Consider the following 17,536-nt stretch of genomic DNA (forward strand, 5'->3'; position numbering starts at 1 on the left):
TTTTAGCTTCTGTCTACTAAATTTATTCACAAAGTTATAATAGTTAAAGGCACTTGCCCAAGATACTGCACAGTGGAACTGAACCCAAGACCACATGATTGAGAAGTGAGTTACTTAACTACACAGCCACAAGCAACTATTTCAGTTGATTGAAAAACAATATAAAATTCATCATCAGAAGCACCAGAGATCCATTTTACAGCACTAAGAATCATGGACAGCCACTTATAATGTTCTTTGTCAGTGTTTCTCAACCAAGGGCCATACAAGATTTTTCGGAGTCCACACAAGCAACTTAGTAAATCGGAGATCCACCATAGTTATATTAAGGATCCATGAAAAAGATTTTATAATGACCACTGTTGCTACCACTGTCTCCTGCTAGATAATCCTACCCCTCCTCATATCCACCATCCACAGCAACTAGACCGGAACTCGTTAAACCTGTAGACAATGCAGCAAGGGATCAGTTCTTATACAAAAGAAGCACCAGTGATAAACAAATCCTTAGACTTTTCTGGGGTTTTTTCTGACTGCTCAGGAGAGAGGCGAGAGAGGGAGAAGAGGAGAGAGAGAGAGAGAGAGAGAGAGAGAGAGAGGAGAGAGAGAGGAGAGAGAGAGAGAGAGAGAGAGAGGAGAGAGAGAGAGAGAGGAGAGAGAGAGAGAGAGAGAGAGAGAGAGAGAGAGAGATATGGAGCAGTTAAAAAGATTATCAGAACTGAATCAAAGGAAACAACTACAAATAACTTTTTCCTTCATTTCAACTTGAACAATACAAAATCTTACAACCAGTTTATGAGGCAAGTATATTCTTGTCCTACCCCTCCATCATATCCACCATCCACAGCAACTGGAACTAGAATAGGCCTCTTGGCAGGGTTCACACCAGATAGTCAAATGTAATTGGGGAAAGTCTTCAGAGGCTCAATGTCATCTTGGAGGATGCAGAGGGGCTGGCCTGAGACCACCAGCAATGAAGAGCAGCGGCGGACCTGGTTGGCTCTATGCATAATGATGTCTCTGGGACAACGTAGCTGATATAACCCCAGCCCCATCAAGCAAGAGCATGATGCCAAGCCAAAGAGCATTTATTTATTCCAAGAAACGGCTAGGTTTCTTTCCCAAACGTTTTACGCAGTTCAACCTAAGAAAGTTAATGAGTGGAAAGCAAAATAGAAATTTTTCGAAAAAGTACCTATGACACTACATTTTAAACATGGAATGGCTATGGTGGTGCACCAGAGTAAAATAGTAATCAGAGAGATTTATAGATAAAAAAAAATGGTTGATAACCACTGTTCTATGGGGTTACTCTTAAGAAGAAAATCAATGAATTTGGTGAATGCTTATTTCAGACATGGAAGGTTGGAAGATCAAAGTAACATTGGAAAATTGTAGGAAGACATGAGTACAATGTCATCTGAATTTATGAGGCTGTGTGTATGCTTTGCACAAGTGTGATGTGGAGATGTCATGAAGGTACCGATTACAGGCATCAAGCTATTTAGTGTATTTAGATAGCTACAGATTCTCTCTTTACTCTTTACTCTTTTACTTGTTTCAGTCATTTGACTGCAGCCATGCTGGAACACTGCTTTTAGTCGAGCAAATCGACCCCAGGACTTATTCTTTGTAAGCCTAGTACTTATTCTATCAGTCTCTTTTGCCGAACTGCTAAGTTACGGGGACGTAAACACACCAGCAACGGTTGTCAAGCGATGTTGGGGGGACAAACACAGACACACAAACATATACACACATACATATATATATATATATATATATATATATATATGACGCGCTTCTTTCAGTTTCCATCTACCAAATCCACTCACAAGGCGTTGGTCGGCCTAAGGCTATAGTAGAAGACACTTGCCGAAGGTGCCACGCAGTGGGACTGAACCCGGAACTATGTGGTTGGTAAGCAAGCTATTTACCAAACAGCCACTCCTGCGCCTATTCTGTTATGTTCTTCTTGATGATGATGATGTGATAATGGTGATGGTGTTGATGATGATGATAATGATGATGGAGGAGGTGGCTGGCTCTGGCAACAGCAGTAGTGGTGATGATGGTGATAGTGATGGTGTTGGTAATAGTGGTGGCCATGGCAGCAGCAACAACAGTGATGACAATAGCAATAGTAGACGTGGTGGTGATGACAACAATGATGATGATGATAATGACCATGATGATGATGATGATAATGACAATGATGAAGATGATGACAATGAAGATGACGATGATGGTGTTGGTGGTGGTGGTGGTGGTGGTGGTAGTGCTAATGCTGCTGCTAGAGAAGGCAGTATTGGTAGCAGTGATTGTAATGAAGATGGCGATGATGAAGATGATGAAAATGACAACAATGAAGATGATGACAATGATGAAGATGGTGACAATGATGATGAAGATGATGACAATGAAGATGACGATGATGACAGCGATGAAGATGACAATGATGAAGTCGATGACAATGACGCTGATGATGATGAAGATGATGATGATGATGATGAAGCTAATGGCAATGAAGATGACAACGATGAAGATGACAATGATGAAGACAACGATGATGAAGATGTCAATGATGAAGAGAGGCAATGGTGGTTAGATGTGGTTTTCAGGATGACAGCAGTGGCAGCAATAACACATAATGATGGTGATGATGAGAATGACAAGAATGGGGATGATGACAAAAAAGAATAGATATAAATTCGTAACAAATTTCCAAAAATAGTTTTCTTAAAAAAAAACAGAAATCCTATATTAGTATACATTCCAAGAAATTTAGGGCATGTCTTCAATATTGCCATAACTAAGTAACATTAAGATGCAATGGTATCAATGATATATTTATTATAGAGCAAGGCGGTATTAAATTTATATAGATATATTAAATATTATTAAATTACCACTTGATTTACATGGTTAATAGCCTGTTTGCACTTATAACCAATGGTAGAATCCTTGAGATCCACATCAAGGGAGATCTGGAATACACAATGAATAAAGTCATGTAAATAATTTGTGTGTGTGAATGTATGTGTGTATACATATGTATGTATGCACATATATAATAATATAAATAATATATAAATATATTCATATATACATACATATATGTACATACCTACATATATATGTATACATACATGCATATATGGGTACAGGACATCAAAAAATGTTGAACACAATGTGAAACGAAAACAAAAACAAAAACAGAAAACAAACAGAGAAACGAGACATGCAACAAAAAGAATATTCCCCTTCATCAGTTGTGTCTGTTTCATCTACTCCACGTTTTGAAGTATGTGTGCGTGTATGTGTATATATATATATATATATATAGGAAATAGTGGCACAACAAGGCACAAATGTTTGCTGGGAAATAATACAATTGCATTGAAATAATGTTTATAATCCTTATATATATATATATATATATATATATATATATATATTAATATATATATATATGTCACAATATATGAATTCAAAGCCCCAACTTTCCATTAAGGTTAAGCATGCTGAGGAAGGTGAGGCTTTAATGCCAGTCCAGAAACCAATCAACATGAGTCCAAATACTTGAATGTAAGTTGAGAGATTGTCTTAGCCTGTTTGCCTGCAGACAGTTGATTTCTGTAGTTATTATCAGTGTCTTTTTCGGCGATTTAGATAAGTTTTGACTGTTATTTCCAGCAGGTAGATATACTTAGTATGTCCTTGGATTAATTTTAATTCTTCAGCTAGTTAATTACTTTTTTGGGCCTGCAATTGCATACATTATTGATTCTGTTATTATAATTTCTAACTGTTACACTAGATAATAACAGAGTCAATAATATTTTTGCAAAGATTTTCTGAATTATTTGCTCTGTATTGAAATATATACATACATATATGTGTGATGTGTGTGTGTGTGTGTGTATATATATATATATATATATTCCAAGAAAGTTAGAGGTTGTGAATCCACCCAACTAAGGGATAATATCTATCCAATATACTGCTGGTAGAATACCCAATTATTAATACACAAGTGTGTTTTTTATTGCATTGCAATTACATTACCTAGTGTACTAAATTGGTGAATGTAAAGAGATATTTTACCATTAATTTATAGAGCAATAAGAAAATGGAGGGGATCAATAGGTGGTATTCATCAACTTCTAATCATTATATTATGTCAAATTATTTATTTATTTACTAAAATGACAATTACAACAATATACATACATGTATAACATATTATGCTTTACATATAAAATATATAAAGATACCAATAATTATTAAAATATATAACATACAGGAATAGAAATTGGGAAAATATCTTACAGCTGTTTCAGCCAAGAGGCAAAAATACCTCATTCTACCTTTATCCCTCCAGTAGACTGAAGTAATTAGTAGATGAAATTGAGATACTTGGGTGTTTCTCTAGGCTTCGTCAGAGATTTTAGAAAGTACATAAGGTTAAGTTATAAATATAAATACACACACATATTTATACATATACATAACTATAAACAGAGATATGAGAAAGTTGTAAGAGAAGTAATATTGTAATGGAGAAATAAACATATCATGTTTATATGAAAATATATATAAGTTTGTGTATTATTGTTATAATTATATTATATAATTATAATGATACAAACTACTGCACTTATCCTCCCTTCTAAACACATATAATATGTATGTACCTATGAGTATGTTTGAGTGGAAACATATATGTATATATATATATATATATATATATATGTGTGCATGTGTGTATGTGTGTATATATATGTATGTTTCTCATGTATATGCAATTTCGTTCTTGTATAACTGATAAATTACAATATTACTCCTCTTATAACTATAATGAGATCCAGAAATTATCAGGGGCTCAGTGGGAGTATGTTGTTTATAAACAACCTTATTATGTTGTACAAAAATAAAATACAATCTTTTATTAGGTAAAAGGTGTATATGGATCAATTTTAAACATTAAAAGGAAGATTGCTATTAAGTAGAATCAATTTAATCCCTCATCTTCACTTAATTAATTAATTAATCAATTATTAGGTGGTCTCTATAAAGACCACTCAAAACACTTACATATGGAATACCTGGAAAGACATACATACTATCTATTGATTGAAAGTAATGGATCAGAAGCAGGATAATAAGATAACTAAATATAAATATACAAGAAAAAGTGTGTACTGATATAAGTAGGTGTAATAGTATAAAAATAATGCATACAGATATATATACAAAATGGGGTTATATATATATATATATATATATAAGAAATATTGAATTTCTAAATCTCTCGTAGAGACATGTACGGTGGTGGGGCGATAGAATGGTTGTATACTGTCAATCTAACAAGAACGTGACAGTAGGGGGTACACCACCGCTGTATAGCCCTAGGAGGTATCGAACGCCTCCTGATAGCTTTGACACATTTTTTCCCTGTGTCCTTATATACATATACGAAGGGGAGACAAACAGAGAAAAAATGTGTCAAAGCTATCAGGAGGCGTTCGATGCCTCCTAGGGCTATACAGCGGTGGTGTACCCCCTACTGTCACGTTCTTGTTAGATTGACAGTATACAACCATTCTATATATATTAGAAGAAATGAGGTACTCAGAAATCTGGATGGTTTTATATTTACAGATATTTATTAGTATGTTACATGTTTTTATAAATCATATATCGTATATTAGCGCTTTCGTCCACTCTAGTAGAGTTGTCAAATTTGAAAATTTGAATTTGAAAATTCCACTAGAGTGGACGAAAGCACTAATATATGATATATGATTTATAAAAACATGTAACATACTAATAAATATCTGTAAACATAAAACCATCCAGGTTTCTGAGTACCTCATTTCTTCTAATATAATACCTGTACATCATCTCCAAACCTTCTAATATACATATATATATATATATATATATATATATATATATGCTTATATAAAAGAATATAGTATATTTATTTGGCATAAACATAAGTAACTGAAAATATCAATTCAAGAACATGAAAAATAACAATTTAAGAACCATATTGTAATGTTCCATGAAGGATTGTGCAAAGGCACTAGACAATATTAAATGCTGTTACAGCTATTTTTCATTGTATGAAACTATTAGTAGCTCATAAAAATATATACTATGTTTATTAAATAATGTGTGTGTGTACATATATGTATGTATGGATGGATGGATGGTTGGATGGGTGTATTTTTTTCTTTTATTTGTTTCAGTCATTCAGTGGTGGCCATGCTGAGGTACTACCTTGAAGAATTTTAGCCAAACAAATCAACCCCGATACTTATATCAAAGCTGGGTACTTATTCTATTGGTCTCTTTTACTCAACTGCTAGGTTACAGGGACACACACACACAAATACATATGATGGCTTCTTTCAGCTTCCGTCAACCAAATCCGCTCCTAAAGCCTTGGTTGGCTTGAGGTTGATATATGTACATGATGGACTCTCCCATCGAAGACAACAGATGAGCATTCATCTTTTACCAAACGATCAGCACAAATGATTTGTCTATAATGATCACATGTTCATATCACACATTAGCTCACTCTCTCCATCAAATCGATGTTTTCTGAACAGGTGCACTGTGTGCCAAATGTCAGGTGTCAAAGTGACCACAGACAAATGTGGACCTTTTTATATGTATATATATATAAACATATTTTGTATTTTATGTCTTTAATATACTTTATATATTGATCTGTTTAACTTGCTTATCCTCACATTTACTTCTATACTATACCTGCTCTCAAGTTTCAATCTCTTAAGCACTGTTATGTGTATTCTATATGGAGAATATTTGGATCTCATCTATGAAATATATATATATTCATACACATATGCACACACACAGGCACACACACATATCTGTGTGTGTGTGTGTGTGTGTGTGTATGTGTGTATATATATATGTATGTATGTATGTATTGGTAAAAACAGTAATATAACAAAAGAAAGAAAGAGACCTCAATATTATGTAAATAGAGGAATTTTATCTGTAAAATAATATGTGACAATTATTCGGTAGCCAAGAGAAAACACTGAGTTTCGGATGCCGAGGTGAACTGGCGTACCGCTTTAGAAGGATCCTAGACAAACTTAAGCTAAGAATTAAGGTTGTTGAAAAGCCAGGCAACCCTATCAAATCTATAATTGGTAGAACCTATCCTTTTAGTAGAACCCCCTGTACGGATAAGTACTGTACTGTATGTAGATTTAGCCCACAAACAAACTGTAAAGCCAGAAATGTAGTCTATAGTATAAGATGTATAGAGGGACGATGCAGTAACAAGACAACGACATACGTAAGGGAAACGGCAAGAAGCATAGGAGAGCGGGTAAATGAACATTGGAGACAACTCAAGGAAGGTAAAAGCTCATCGGTTCTGTACCAACACGCTGAACAGGAACACAGGGGATCAATCAATAACATAGAAATTAAAATATTGTCCACACATAGAACAGATGCAACAATTAGACAAATTACAGAAGCTACACACATAATAGAAAATAAACCTAGCCTGAATAGAAAACTAGAATGGAGCACTAACACACACCACAATATATGACGATAGAGGATCCCGAAAACATAATAAATACACAGATAAATAAACTAATAGAAATAAATAACTATCTATATATATATATATATTTTTTTTTTTTTCGATTTGATTTATTATTATTATTACTAGTATTGTTGTTATACATACATACATACATACATACACACATACATACATACAAGCATATGTAATGATAATAATAAGTGGATGTAAACACATGAACAAAATAAGAATAAACAAAAACAACAAAAACAAAATACAAATTACATGAACATATATAAACAGAAGATACAAATATTACAGGCATCCTCCCACACACACACATACACACTAACTAAACAGACACACATAGAGATATAAGCATGCGCAAATGAAGACATACAATAGAAATACAAAATGGCTGACGGTTAGTAAGGAGAGACACAAATAAGAAAGAAGAAAACAAAGAACCACTGATGCGGTCACAGGAGTGTGACGAAAGAACTCTGGCCAAAATAAGATTAAGATCAATGTAATAAATAAATAACACTGAAGCAAAATAACACCAAATATATAGTGTGTGTGTTTTTATTGGCTAAACTGGCAATATGACCATTCCAAAATATAACAATATATATATATATATATATACATGTATATATATAAGTACCACCCTCCCCACAACTGACATCATTCTTAAGGACCATAAGTGAGAAGCCAGATCTGACCAGTTTTAACATAAAACTAGTAAAATAATGAGATCTGACATGGCCTGTTTGAAAGCTAAAGGGTTTAATTTCTACATGTGGAAATTTAACCCTGACAGCCATTGTCATTAATATTTAGGGTAAGATAATTTGTCAGTGATGGCCATATTCATCTACAAGCTGACAGCAACCATGTACATATGTATGCATGTGTGCATGTATATACATGTATTTGTATGCATGCATGTATGTGTTTATGCAAGAATGTGTGTACGCATGTACTTATGTATGTGTATAAATAATTGTATCATTTTCTTTAATAGAAATATTAAAATGACTAAGTCTCTCTAAAGGAGATTACGGCAGCGTTACTGGAAATTAATAGTTATCGCCATACTAATATGGCAGTCTTATAAATATAAGACTAAAGCTGTCGCTGATTAGCTCCAAGAGGCCACCGCCTCAAGCTAGCTATTTGACACACAACCTGCATCCATTACAAACCTTCGAACAAGGGAGGTCAGCTGCTTCATCCTGCCAGTCAGACAGCTACAGACATGTTTCAGGGTTGTTGCCCCTTATCAATGCAGCGTAGTCAGACTTGCAGGTGTCGCTACTGATCATCCCAGTTCGAAATCTTTATTTACCTAGTTTCAGTGGAATACATCCACTTGTTTTCTTTGTTTTACATTTAATTAATTATGCATTTTAATAAAAGTCTATCAATATTAATATGCGTATTAAGGCAGTGAGCTGGCAGGATCATTAGCACACCAGGCAAAATGCTTTGCAGCATTTCTTCCATCTAATGATGTTCTGAGTTCAAATTCCACCAAAGTCGACTTTATCTTTCATCCTTTAGGGAATCTATAAAATAAGTACCAGCTGAGCCTGGGATCAATGTAATCAATTTAACTCCTCCTCAAAAATTGTCGGCCTTGTGCCAAAGTTTGAAATCAATATTAATATATAGGCATAGGAGTGGCTGTGTGGTACATAGCTTCCTTACCAACCACATGGTTCCGGGTTCAGTCCCACTGCATGGCACCTTCGGGAAGTATCTTCTACTATAGCCTTGGGCTGACCAAAGCCTTGTGAGTGGATTTGGTAGACAGAAACTGAAAGAAGCCCATCATATATATGTATATATATAAATATATATATATATATATATATATATATATATATATATATATATATATATATATATGTATATGTATGTGCGTGTATATGTTTGTGTGTCTGTGTTTGTTCCCCCAACGTTGCTTGACAACCGATGCTGGTGTGTTTACATCCCTGTAACTTATTGTTTCGGCAAAAGACACCGAAAGAATAAGTACTAGACTTACAAAGAATAAGTCCTGGAGTCGATTTGCTCAACTAAAGGTGGTGCTCCAGCATGGCCGCAATCAAATGACTGAAACAAGTAAAAGAGTAAAGAAACAAAAAGTGAAGGAAAATTATTCTGTAGGTATCTTTTATCTTTTTACATGTTTTAGTCATTAGAAAGCAGCCCATGCTGGAGCACAGCCTTGAAGAAGTTTTAATTAAATGAATCAACCCTACTACATATTTTTTTTTAAAGCACGGTATCAATTTCTTTGCCAAACCACTAAGTTACAGGAAGGTAAACACACCAACACCAGATGTCAAGCAGGGCTGGATACACACACACACAAATATGACGTGTCTTCTACTATAACTTTGGGTTAACTAATGCCTTGTGAGTAGATTTGGTAGACAGAAACTGAAAAAACCCATTGTTTGTTTATTTGTCTGTCTGTCTGTTTGTTTGTTTGTGTGTGTGTGCGTGTGTGTGTGTGTGTGTGTGTGTGTGTGTGTGTGTATGTATGTATGCATGCATGCATGCATGTATGTATGCATGTATGAATGTATGTATGTATGTATGTACGAATGTATGTATGTATGTCATTATCATCATCATCATCAGCATAATCATCATCATTTAACATCCGCCTTCCATGCTGGCATGGGTTGGATGGTTTGGCAGGAGCTGGCCACTGTCTGTTTTGGCATGATTTTCATGGCTGGGTGCCCTTTCTAACACCAACCACTCCACAAGGTGGACTGAGTGCTTTTTATGTGACACCAATACAGGCGAGGTCAGTTTTGGCATGATTCTTTTACAGCTGGATGCCCTACCAAACGCCAACCATTTTACAGTGTGGACTGGATACATTTTACATGGCACCAGCACCAGCAGGGTCACCAATTAACTTGCAAGACAAGGAATTTTGAGAGGGGAGGGGGCATTGGAGAAAGAGAACTTGTATTTGATGATGAAAGGTTAGAATATGACAGAGACACTTACAGGTGTCTTGCTGTAGAAGAGGTACATAGTTACCCAACCAGAGAGAGAGAGAGAGGGAAAGAGAGAGAGAGAGGGGGGGAGGTAACAAGAAAGAGGACAGAAACTGGTGTGCTGCTGTAAAGAAGATACTTGGTTACCTAGTCAGAGGGAAGAGCAAAAGAAGGAGAGAGAGAGAGTGATTGAGAATGAGAGCAGAAACAGATGTACTGTTGTAGAGGAGATACATGGATACCCAGCCTGAGGGAAGAGCAAGGGAAAGAGAGAGAGAGAGAGGGAGCGAGCGAGAGTAGGAGACAGCAAGAGTGCAAGAGAGAGCAGGAGAGAGATGGTGGTAACATGAAGTGCCAGCATATACTCACAAGGAATGGGGATCAGAGCATAGGTGGGGTGGTAGAGTAAGAAAGAGAAGAAAAAATGGTGGCAATTGTCAGGGCATGTCCTCAAGGTATGGAGGTCATAATAAAAGCAGCCAGGTATGAGTAGGGAGTGGATGTGGGGACTGCAGTGACTGGTGGGAACCTAGGTATAAAGAGGGAGTGCGGAAAGCAACCATACAGTGAGTAGGGCAGTGAGGGCAGGGATGAGGAGTGGGAGGTAATTATAGTGCATGAAGAGGAAATGTGAGGAAGAGAAAAGATATATATATATAGGGGGAGAATTCACAAAAAAACAAAAGATGAAGACAGGTGGTGTAGACAACAAACAGATGTATTATTATAACGCTCAGGAAGTGAAAAAGTCTTTAACGTTTCGAGCCTATGCTCTTCCACAGAAAGGAACAAGGAGACAAAATAAATAATGTGTAGTGGCTAGCGATCTGTCATGAGGAATATATATATATATATATATATATATATATATATGTATGTATGTATGTATGTATGTGTGTGTGTGAGTATGTATATGTATGTATATGTATGTATGTAAAAAGCACTCAGTCCACTCTGCAGAGTGGTTGGTGTTGAGAAGGGTATCAACTGTAAAAATCGAGCCAAATCAAACACAGTAGCCTGGGGTAGTCTCCTACCTGGCCAGTTCTTGTCAAACCTATGCCTGCATGGAAAGCGGGCATTAAACGATGCTGATGATAATATCTATGTGTGTGTGTGTGTCTTTGTGTTTGTCCCCTAAGTGGTATTGGCTTGTTTATTATGTTCCTGTAACTTAGCGGTTCAGCAAAAGAGACCAATAAAATAAGTACCAGATTTGAAAAAAAAAATACAATACTGGAGTCGATTTGTTCAATTAAAATCTCCTCCAGGGGGCATCCCAATATGGCCACAGTCTAATGACTGAAACAAGTAAAAGAATAAATGAAAAGACAATCAACTAAAACTCTTGAAGGCGGATCAGAACCCACAACCCATACCACATTGTGGTATGGGTTGGGTAAAGGATAAGATATAAAATAAAAGTTCATATGATTACCTTGCCATCATCACAAAATTTTGAAACAATACCCATTTTAATTCCTCCATGGTTATCATCTTTATCCTTCGTCTTCAGCTTTTCTGGAAGTGAAGAATATTTCCCGGGACTCATTGATTCACACTCAGAAAGTAGGAGCAGGGACAGGAAAGTCAAGAAAAGCATCTTTCTGTATTGAGGACCCTGAAATAAAATTTCCAAAGAATCTGAGTAATTTTATCTGACACATCTGATTTGTTTTACTCGTGATTTTAACATACAAGCATGGTACATACAAGTTTTTTTTTTTTAGTTGTTACAATTGTTGTTGTGGCTGCTGTTGCTGTCTTCTTCTTCAAATCAAGACTCACGCCATTATCCACTAAGAATAATCTCTAATTCGAGCCTATTCTAAGCTACAAAGAATGCGTGTGGCAACTTGAAGATCCACCCACCACACGCGATAGACTTGCGGTTGCACAGGCATGAAAGCTATGTTGTTATCCTCAATCCATAAATGGTGGCTTTTAATGGGTGGAGAGCTCAACCATCTTGGGGTACAGAGGATTCGCAATCGAGAGTAGGGTCTGAAAGTTTACCACACCATGGTTCCTCTGCTTTGTGGCAGAAGTAGGAAGAAAGAGTGAGAGAAAGTTGTAGTGAAAGAGTACAGTGGGGTTCACCACTACCACTGCTGGAACCTTGTGGAGTTTAGGTGTTTTTTCTCAATAAACACTCACAATGCCCAGTCTGGGAATCGAAACCACATTCTTACGACTGTGAGTCTGCTGCCCTAACCACTGGGCCATTGTGCCTCCACTGCTGTTGTTGTTGTTGTTGCAGTTGTTACTACTGATATTTAGCCTCAATCCAAGTCAGAGCCAAATAAGAAAATTTAATATCAGTGATGTTTTAGATATAACTCCACCTTTTGAAGTTTTTTTTTTTTTTTTTTTGCCCAGACAAATTTCATTTTTTTTTTTTTTAATATAGTGTTTTGAGTCTGGAAAGATTTGACTACTATTTTAGCTTGTCAGTCAACTCTTTTAGATGTTCTAGAGTGGGTCAAGAGGATTTCTAAACTCAGATAAGCTGGAGAAAGTTAAGAGAGTTATTACCACTGTTGGTAGCAAAAGGATTTTCTATCAGAGTGAAATGCAGACAGGCTGTATGGTTATGTATGAACTGCAAAGATTCATGGTAGTGAGACATGGGCTCTAAATGCTGAGGACTTGCAAAAACTATAAAGAAATAAACTAGCATGTTCTGCAGGGTGAATGATGTCAGTGTGCATGTATGACAAAGTGCAAATGTGTTTAGAGAAAAATTGGGCACAAGAAACATTGGATATAGTGTGAAAAGGAGAAGGTTATGTTGATATGGGCATGTGATGCATATGGACAATGGTAGCTGCATAAAGAATCTCTAATTCCTTAATGTGGATGGAACTTATGGAAGAAGGAAATCCAAAAAGAAATAAGACAAAGTAGTGAAGAAAAATCTCAGGAAGTTGAACCTCATTGAAGAGATGATAAAGGACCAGGATGGTTGATAAAGCGCAGTATTTAAGATGTACCCATTATGGCAAACCTGAGATTTTTAAAGCATTGTGTATGCATTGAACCCAGCCGGACAGGATTGGTAGGTGAATGCACTTTGGTCTTCATATTACAAGTTATTTCAGCACTTGTGTATATATATATATTTTTTCTTTTGTTGTTGTTGTTGTCTCCTTTCACAAAATGGTGGTGAAAATAAGGATTGGTAGTGATGCTATGAGACCTTTATGTGTCGAGGGAGAAGTTATCGTTTGGATCTGTAAGATCAAGGTGCCAGCCAGATTGCAAAGCATTGAAGATGTAGCAGGTCTCATGGTTCTGTATCTGGAGGGAAACGCATTGGCACTGTACCTCAAAATAGATGAAACAAACCAGCTGGACACAGAGAAAATTGAGCAGTGCCTAAAGGAAGCCTTTATGGAAGGATCATACAAAGGCTAAGATCAGACTGGTACTGGACTTTCAAGAGGTGAATGATCATGTATCATGTCACATGGTTAGCGAGGTGACTGATGTCTGTGGAGAGATCTGAGAATGGAGATGGATAACCTGGGCTGCAACAATTCTCAACTTGAAGTCAGCATATCTGCAGCTCTATAAGAGCAAGAAATTGTGGAAGCATCAGCTGGTGAGATATAAGTGCCAGACATACAGTTTGACTAGGCTGAGTTTCAGGCTGGATTCTGCACCAAAGATCATGGAAACAGTGCTCAAATCTATCCTGGGAAAGATGGACAAGTTAAAAAAGGCCACCAATTCCTATATAGAAGACATCCTGGTAGACGAGATTGTAGTATCTGTTGTAGAGGTCATGTAGAAGTTCGGTCTGACTGCAAAATCACCGGAGACAATGGTTGGAGGAGCTGCATTGGGGTCAAGCTTCAAAGAGACAAAACAGGCATGTTGGTGTTTCAGAGAAGAAATGAGATTCCATCAACAGACAAGAACTATCCTCGATGTGTGGGAGAGTAGTGGGTCACTATCAAATAGTGAGGTGGCTTTGAACAGCATGCAGCTATGTCAAGATGAGAATATGGAGCAAGCTGCAGAGACAAAGTAGGAGAGAGGATGGTAATGATGATGCAGGAGATCCTAGAGAAGGCAAGAGCAGAAAATTCAGTAAGCGGAAGCTGGTATAAGCCCAAACTGGAGAATGGGACCATATGGGGCTAAGCCCTTGTAGATGCAAAACCAAAGGTCACTCTATGACTGGACATAGATTTAACTACATATAAATACATTACTGCTCTATGCTTTAGAGTATGCTTCTTTTTTGGGGATATATGATACTCTGAGATGATTATATATATATATATATATTATATATATATATATACATATATATCACACATGCACACATAAATATATATACAGTAATACCTCACTTTATGAGACTGAGGACCTGCTTTACAAGACCCTGGGTTTATGAGTTTTATTTTTCAAGCACAAGATCCAAATTTTGAACTTTGTGCAAAAGTTTCTACTACCATAACAAATGCTTCTGCGTGTTTTTAGAGAGTGAAATTTATAGAGAGTGAAAAAAAAAGCTTCTAACCAAATAACTCAATCTTGTTTTATAAAAAGAAATCTACAAATTTGTCTTAAAGTGCTTGTGAATCACTGAACATGTCTACAAGTAATGGTGTATGTGAGTCTAGTGCAAGTGAAAGGGATTCGGAAAACGATTATAATGATATTTTTTTAATTATAAATGATCTTGGTATTCTTTTTATTTCACATAAAATATTCTTTACATTCTACTGTTGTTTTATTTCCATTTATTTATGAGTATTATAAATTTTATTGGTAAAATATTTTTCTGGGAATGAATTGCGATTTATAACATTGCTACTTAGTGGTATCTGGGAACAAATTAACTAGTATATAAAGGCATTATTGTATATATAGAGAGAGATAGAGGGGCGGTGCACAAATTAGTAACTGGAGCAAAATGAGTAACTACTGGTCTCTCATTATTTTCTCATTACCTGTTTGGAATCGTTACACTGCAAGTATTGTATCATTATTTTAGGAGTGGAAGTTGGTCAGCATTGTTGTCATTGAAGTTGAGAGTGTCCAAAACATAGTCAGGTGGTAAGTTCCTCTTTTTTCAAGAAAATTTCCCACAACTTTAACCCAATTGTAATTGAGATCGATAATAACATATATGGATAATTTTTGCTGTTTAACAATCAATATTCTTTTCTCTGCTGGATTCCAAGTCAAATTTTTTCCCCAATTCTAATGTCTAATTTGATAATTTTCAAGTTTCAAAAACTGATGTCTAAAAGGGGATAAAATGAATAATGCCTAATTCTAATAATTTCGTCTGTTTAACTGTATTGTGAGTAAATATATCACAAAGAGGACACTCTCAGCAGATTGTGATGAAGCTATAGATAATATAGAGTTATTTTTTAATTAGCTATATTAATTTCATATCAAATTGCATTTTTCCCTGATCCTCTTCCATTTGACTTAGATATTTATATTTTTCTTTCTTTTTTTTTTTTCTTTTTTTTTGCATCTTTGATCTTTCTGATGTCAAGGGATGGATATTGATGGATATTGATGTGTATGAATCGGTTTTCTGGAGAACTGACGCAACAAATTTACTTTATCTTATCTTACTCATTTTGCCCCAGCCAAATTTGTCTTTTATATGCCCAAAGAGAACGTTGACAGTTTTCTGAAATCCGTAGTGATTAGATTATGTTTTTAATTATGCTTTTAATGCATTTAAGGAAGGAAGTTTGCTTAGCTGATTTATTTTTTGCCAGGTAGTGAATATTTGTAAAAGAATATATTTTGCCTCAAAGTCAAAAAAGCAATGAAAACACCACGTTTTGACACACCCCATACACACACACATATGCGGGAAAATACACACGTAAACATATCTTACTACACTTATACATGAAAATTACATGTTCTATGATGAAATGTTCTTCGTTGTCATTTCCATATTAATAAATAGTTTAGATGGCAAACTGTACATTCAAAAACTTGTAGAAATAGAAAGAAAAAAACCTCCCTACCTACCTTAAAACACGACAGATGTAGATTAACGGCGTAAAGAGCGTCCGGATATAAAAACAATGCCTGGACAATAATGTATTGATCTAATATTTACGCTGGCATGGATGGTGTTCGCGTTGCTGGTGGTGGTGGTGTTTGTTGGGGGTTGAACCGGACGTTAAAAAAAAAAAAAACGCCCAAACATACGAAAACTCTTACACATTCACACACACATGCATACACACACACATGCATACACACACACAGCGTGTGCAAGAATTTCCGTGATTACGAAGCCTTTTAACTTTTTTTTTTTTTTTGTAGGTTACATATTGATCCTGTCACCGCCGTTATCAAGTAGAAAACGTTCGTAAGAAAACAACAATAACAGAAAAAACAGCAACAACAACAATTATAAAAAAAAACAAACTGACCAATATTACCTGCGACAATATTACTAAACAAATGATAACAATGACAGCTGTTGCTTATACGACAGCTGAAAGGAAAACGCTGTTGACAAGATCAACAGCATTGAAAGAATGTCTAATTGGTCACTCAGGCTGCAAGAAATGGCAGTCAAATCCTGTCTTTCAAACTACACCCTACTTTCTTGAGTAAAGAAAAAAGGAAAGACTTCCGCCCGTCCCCCCCCCCATTTCCTCCCAAATCTGTTTATTTTTGTAATTTTTTTTTTTTTTTGCCCAAAATCCTCGTTTTCGTATATGGAGGTTCCAGAAAATTGCCAAAAATTGGCACTGTGATATTCCCGCCCCCTCCCCCCAACTTAAATTTTGACTTTTTCCCCAACACTGACCCTAAAACACTAACCCTAAAACACTAACCCTAAAACCTTAACCCTAAAACCCTAACCCTAAAACCTTAACTCTAACCCTAACCCTAAAACCCTAACCGTAAGTACAGAAAT

At 35.8% G+C, this 17,536-nt stretch overlaps 1 protein-coding gene across 5 annotated transcripts in view; it reads right to left on the bottom strand.

Moving 5' to 3' along the window:
- Positions 1-17,536, bottom strand: part of LOC115222628 — a 102,637-nt gene that overhangs the window by 48,546 nt on the left and 36,555 nt on the right. For 3 of the 5 annotated variants that reach the window (XM_029792936.2, XM_029792934.2, XM_036511493.1), the window contains 2 exons: positions 12,053-12,235; positions 2,910-2,987 (listed from right to left, as the gene is read on the bottom strand). In XM_029792936.2, the coding sequence (XP_029648796.1) occupies positions 2,910-2,987; positions 12,053-12,235 (261 nt within the window). Of the gene's footprint in view, positions 1-2,909; positions 2,988-12,052; positions 12,236-16,632; positions 16,849-17,051; positions 17,173-17,536 lie in introns of those variants that run through there. The other 2 variants (XM_036511494.1, XM_029792937.2) reach the window with 2 other exon arrangements.

Source organism: Octopus sinensis, linkage group LG20 (genome assembly GCF_006345805.1).
Source record: "Octopus sinensis linkage group LG20, ASM634580v1, whole genome shotgun sequence".
Taxonomy (NCBI): Eukaryota; Metazoa; Mollusca; class Cephalopoda; order Octopoda; family Octopodidae; genus Octopus; species Octopus sinensis.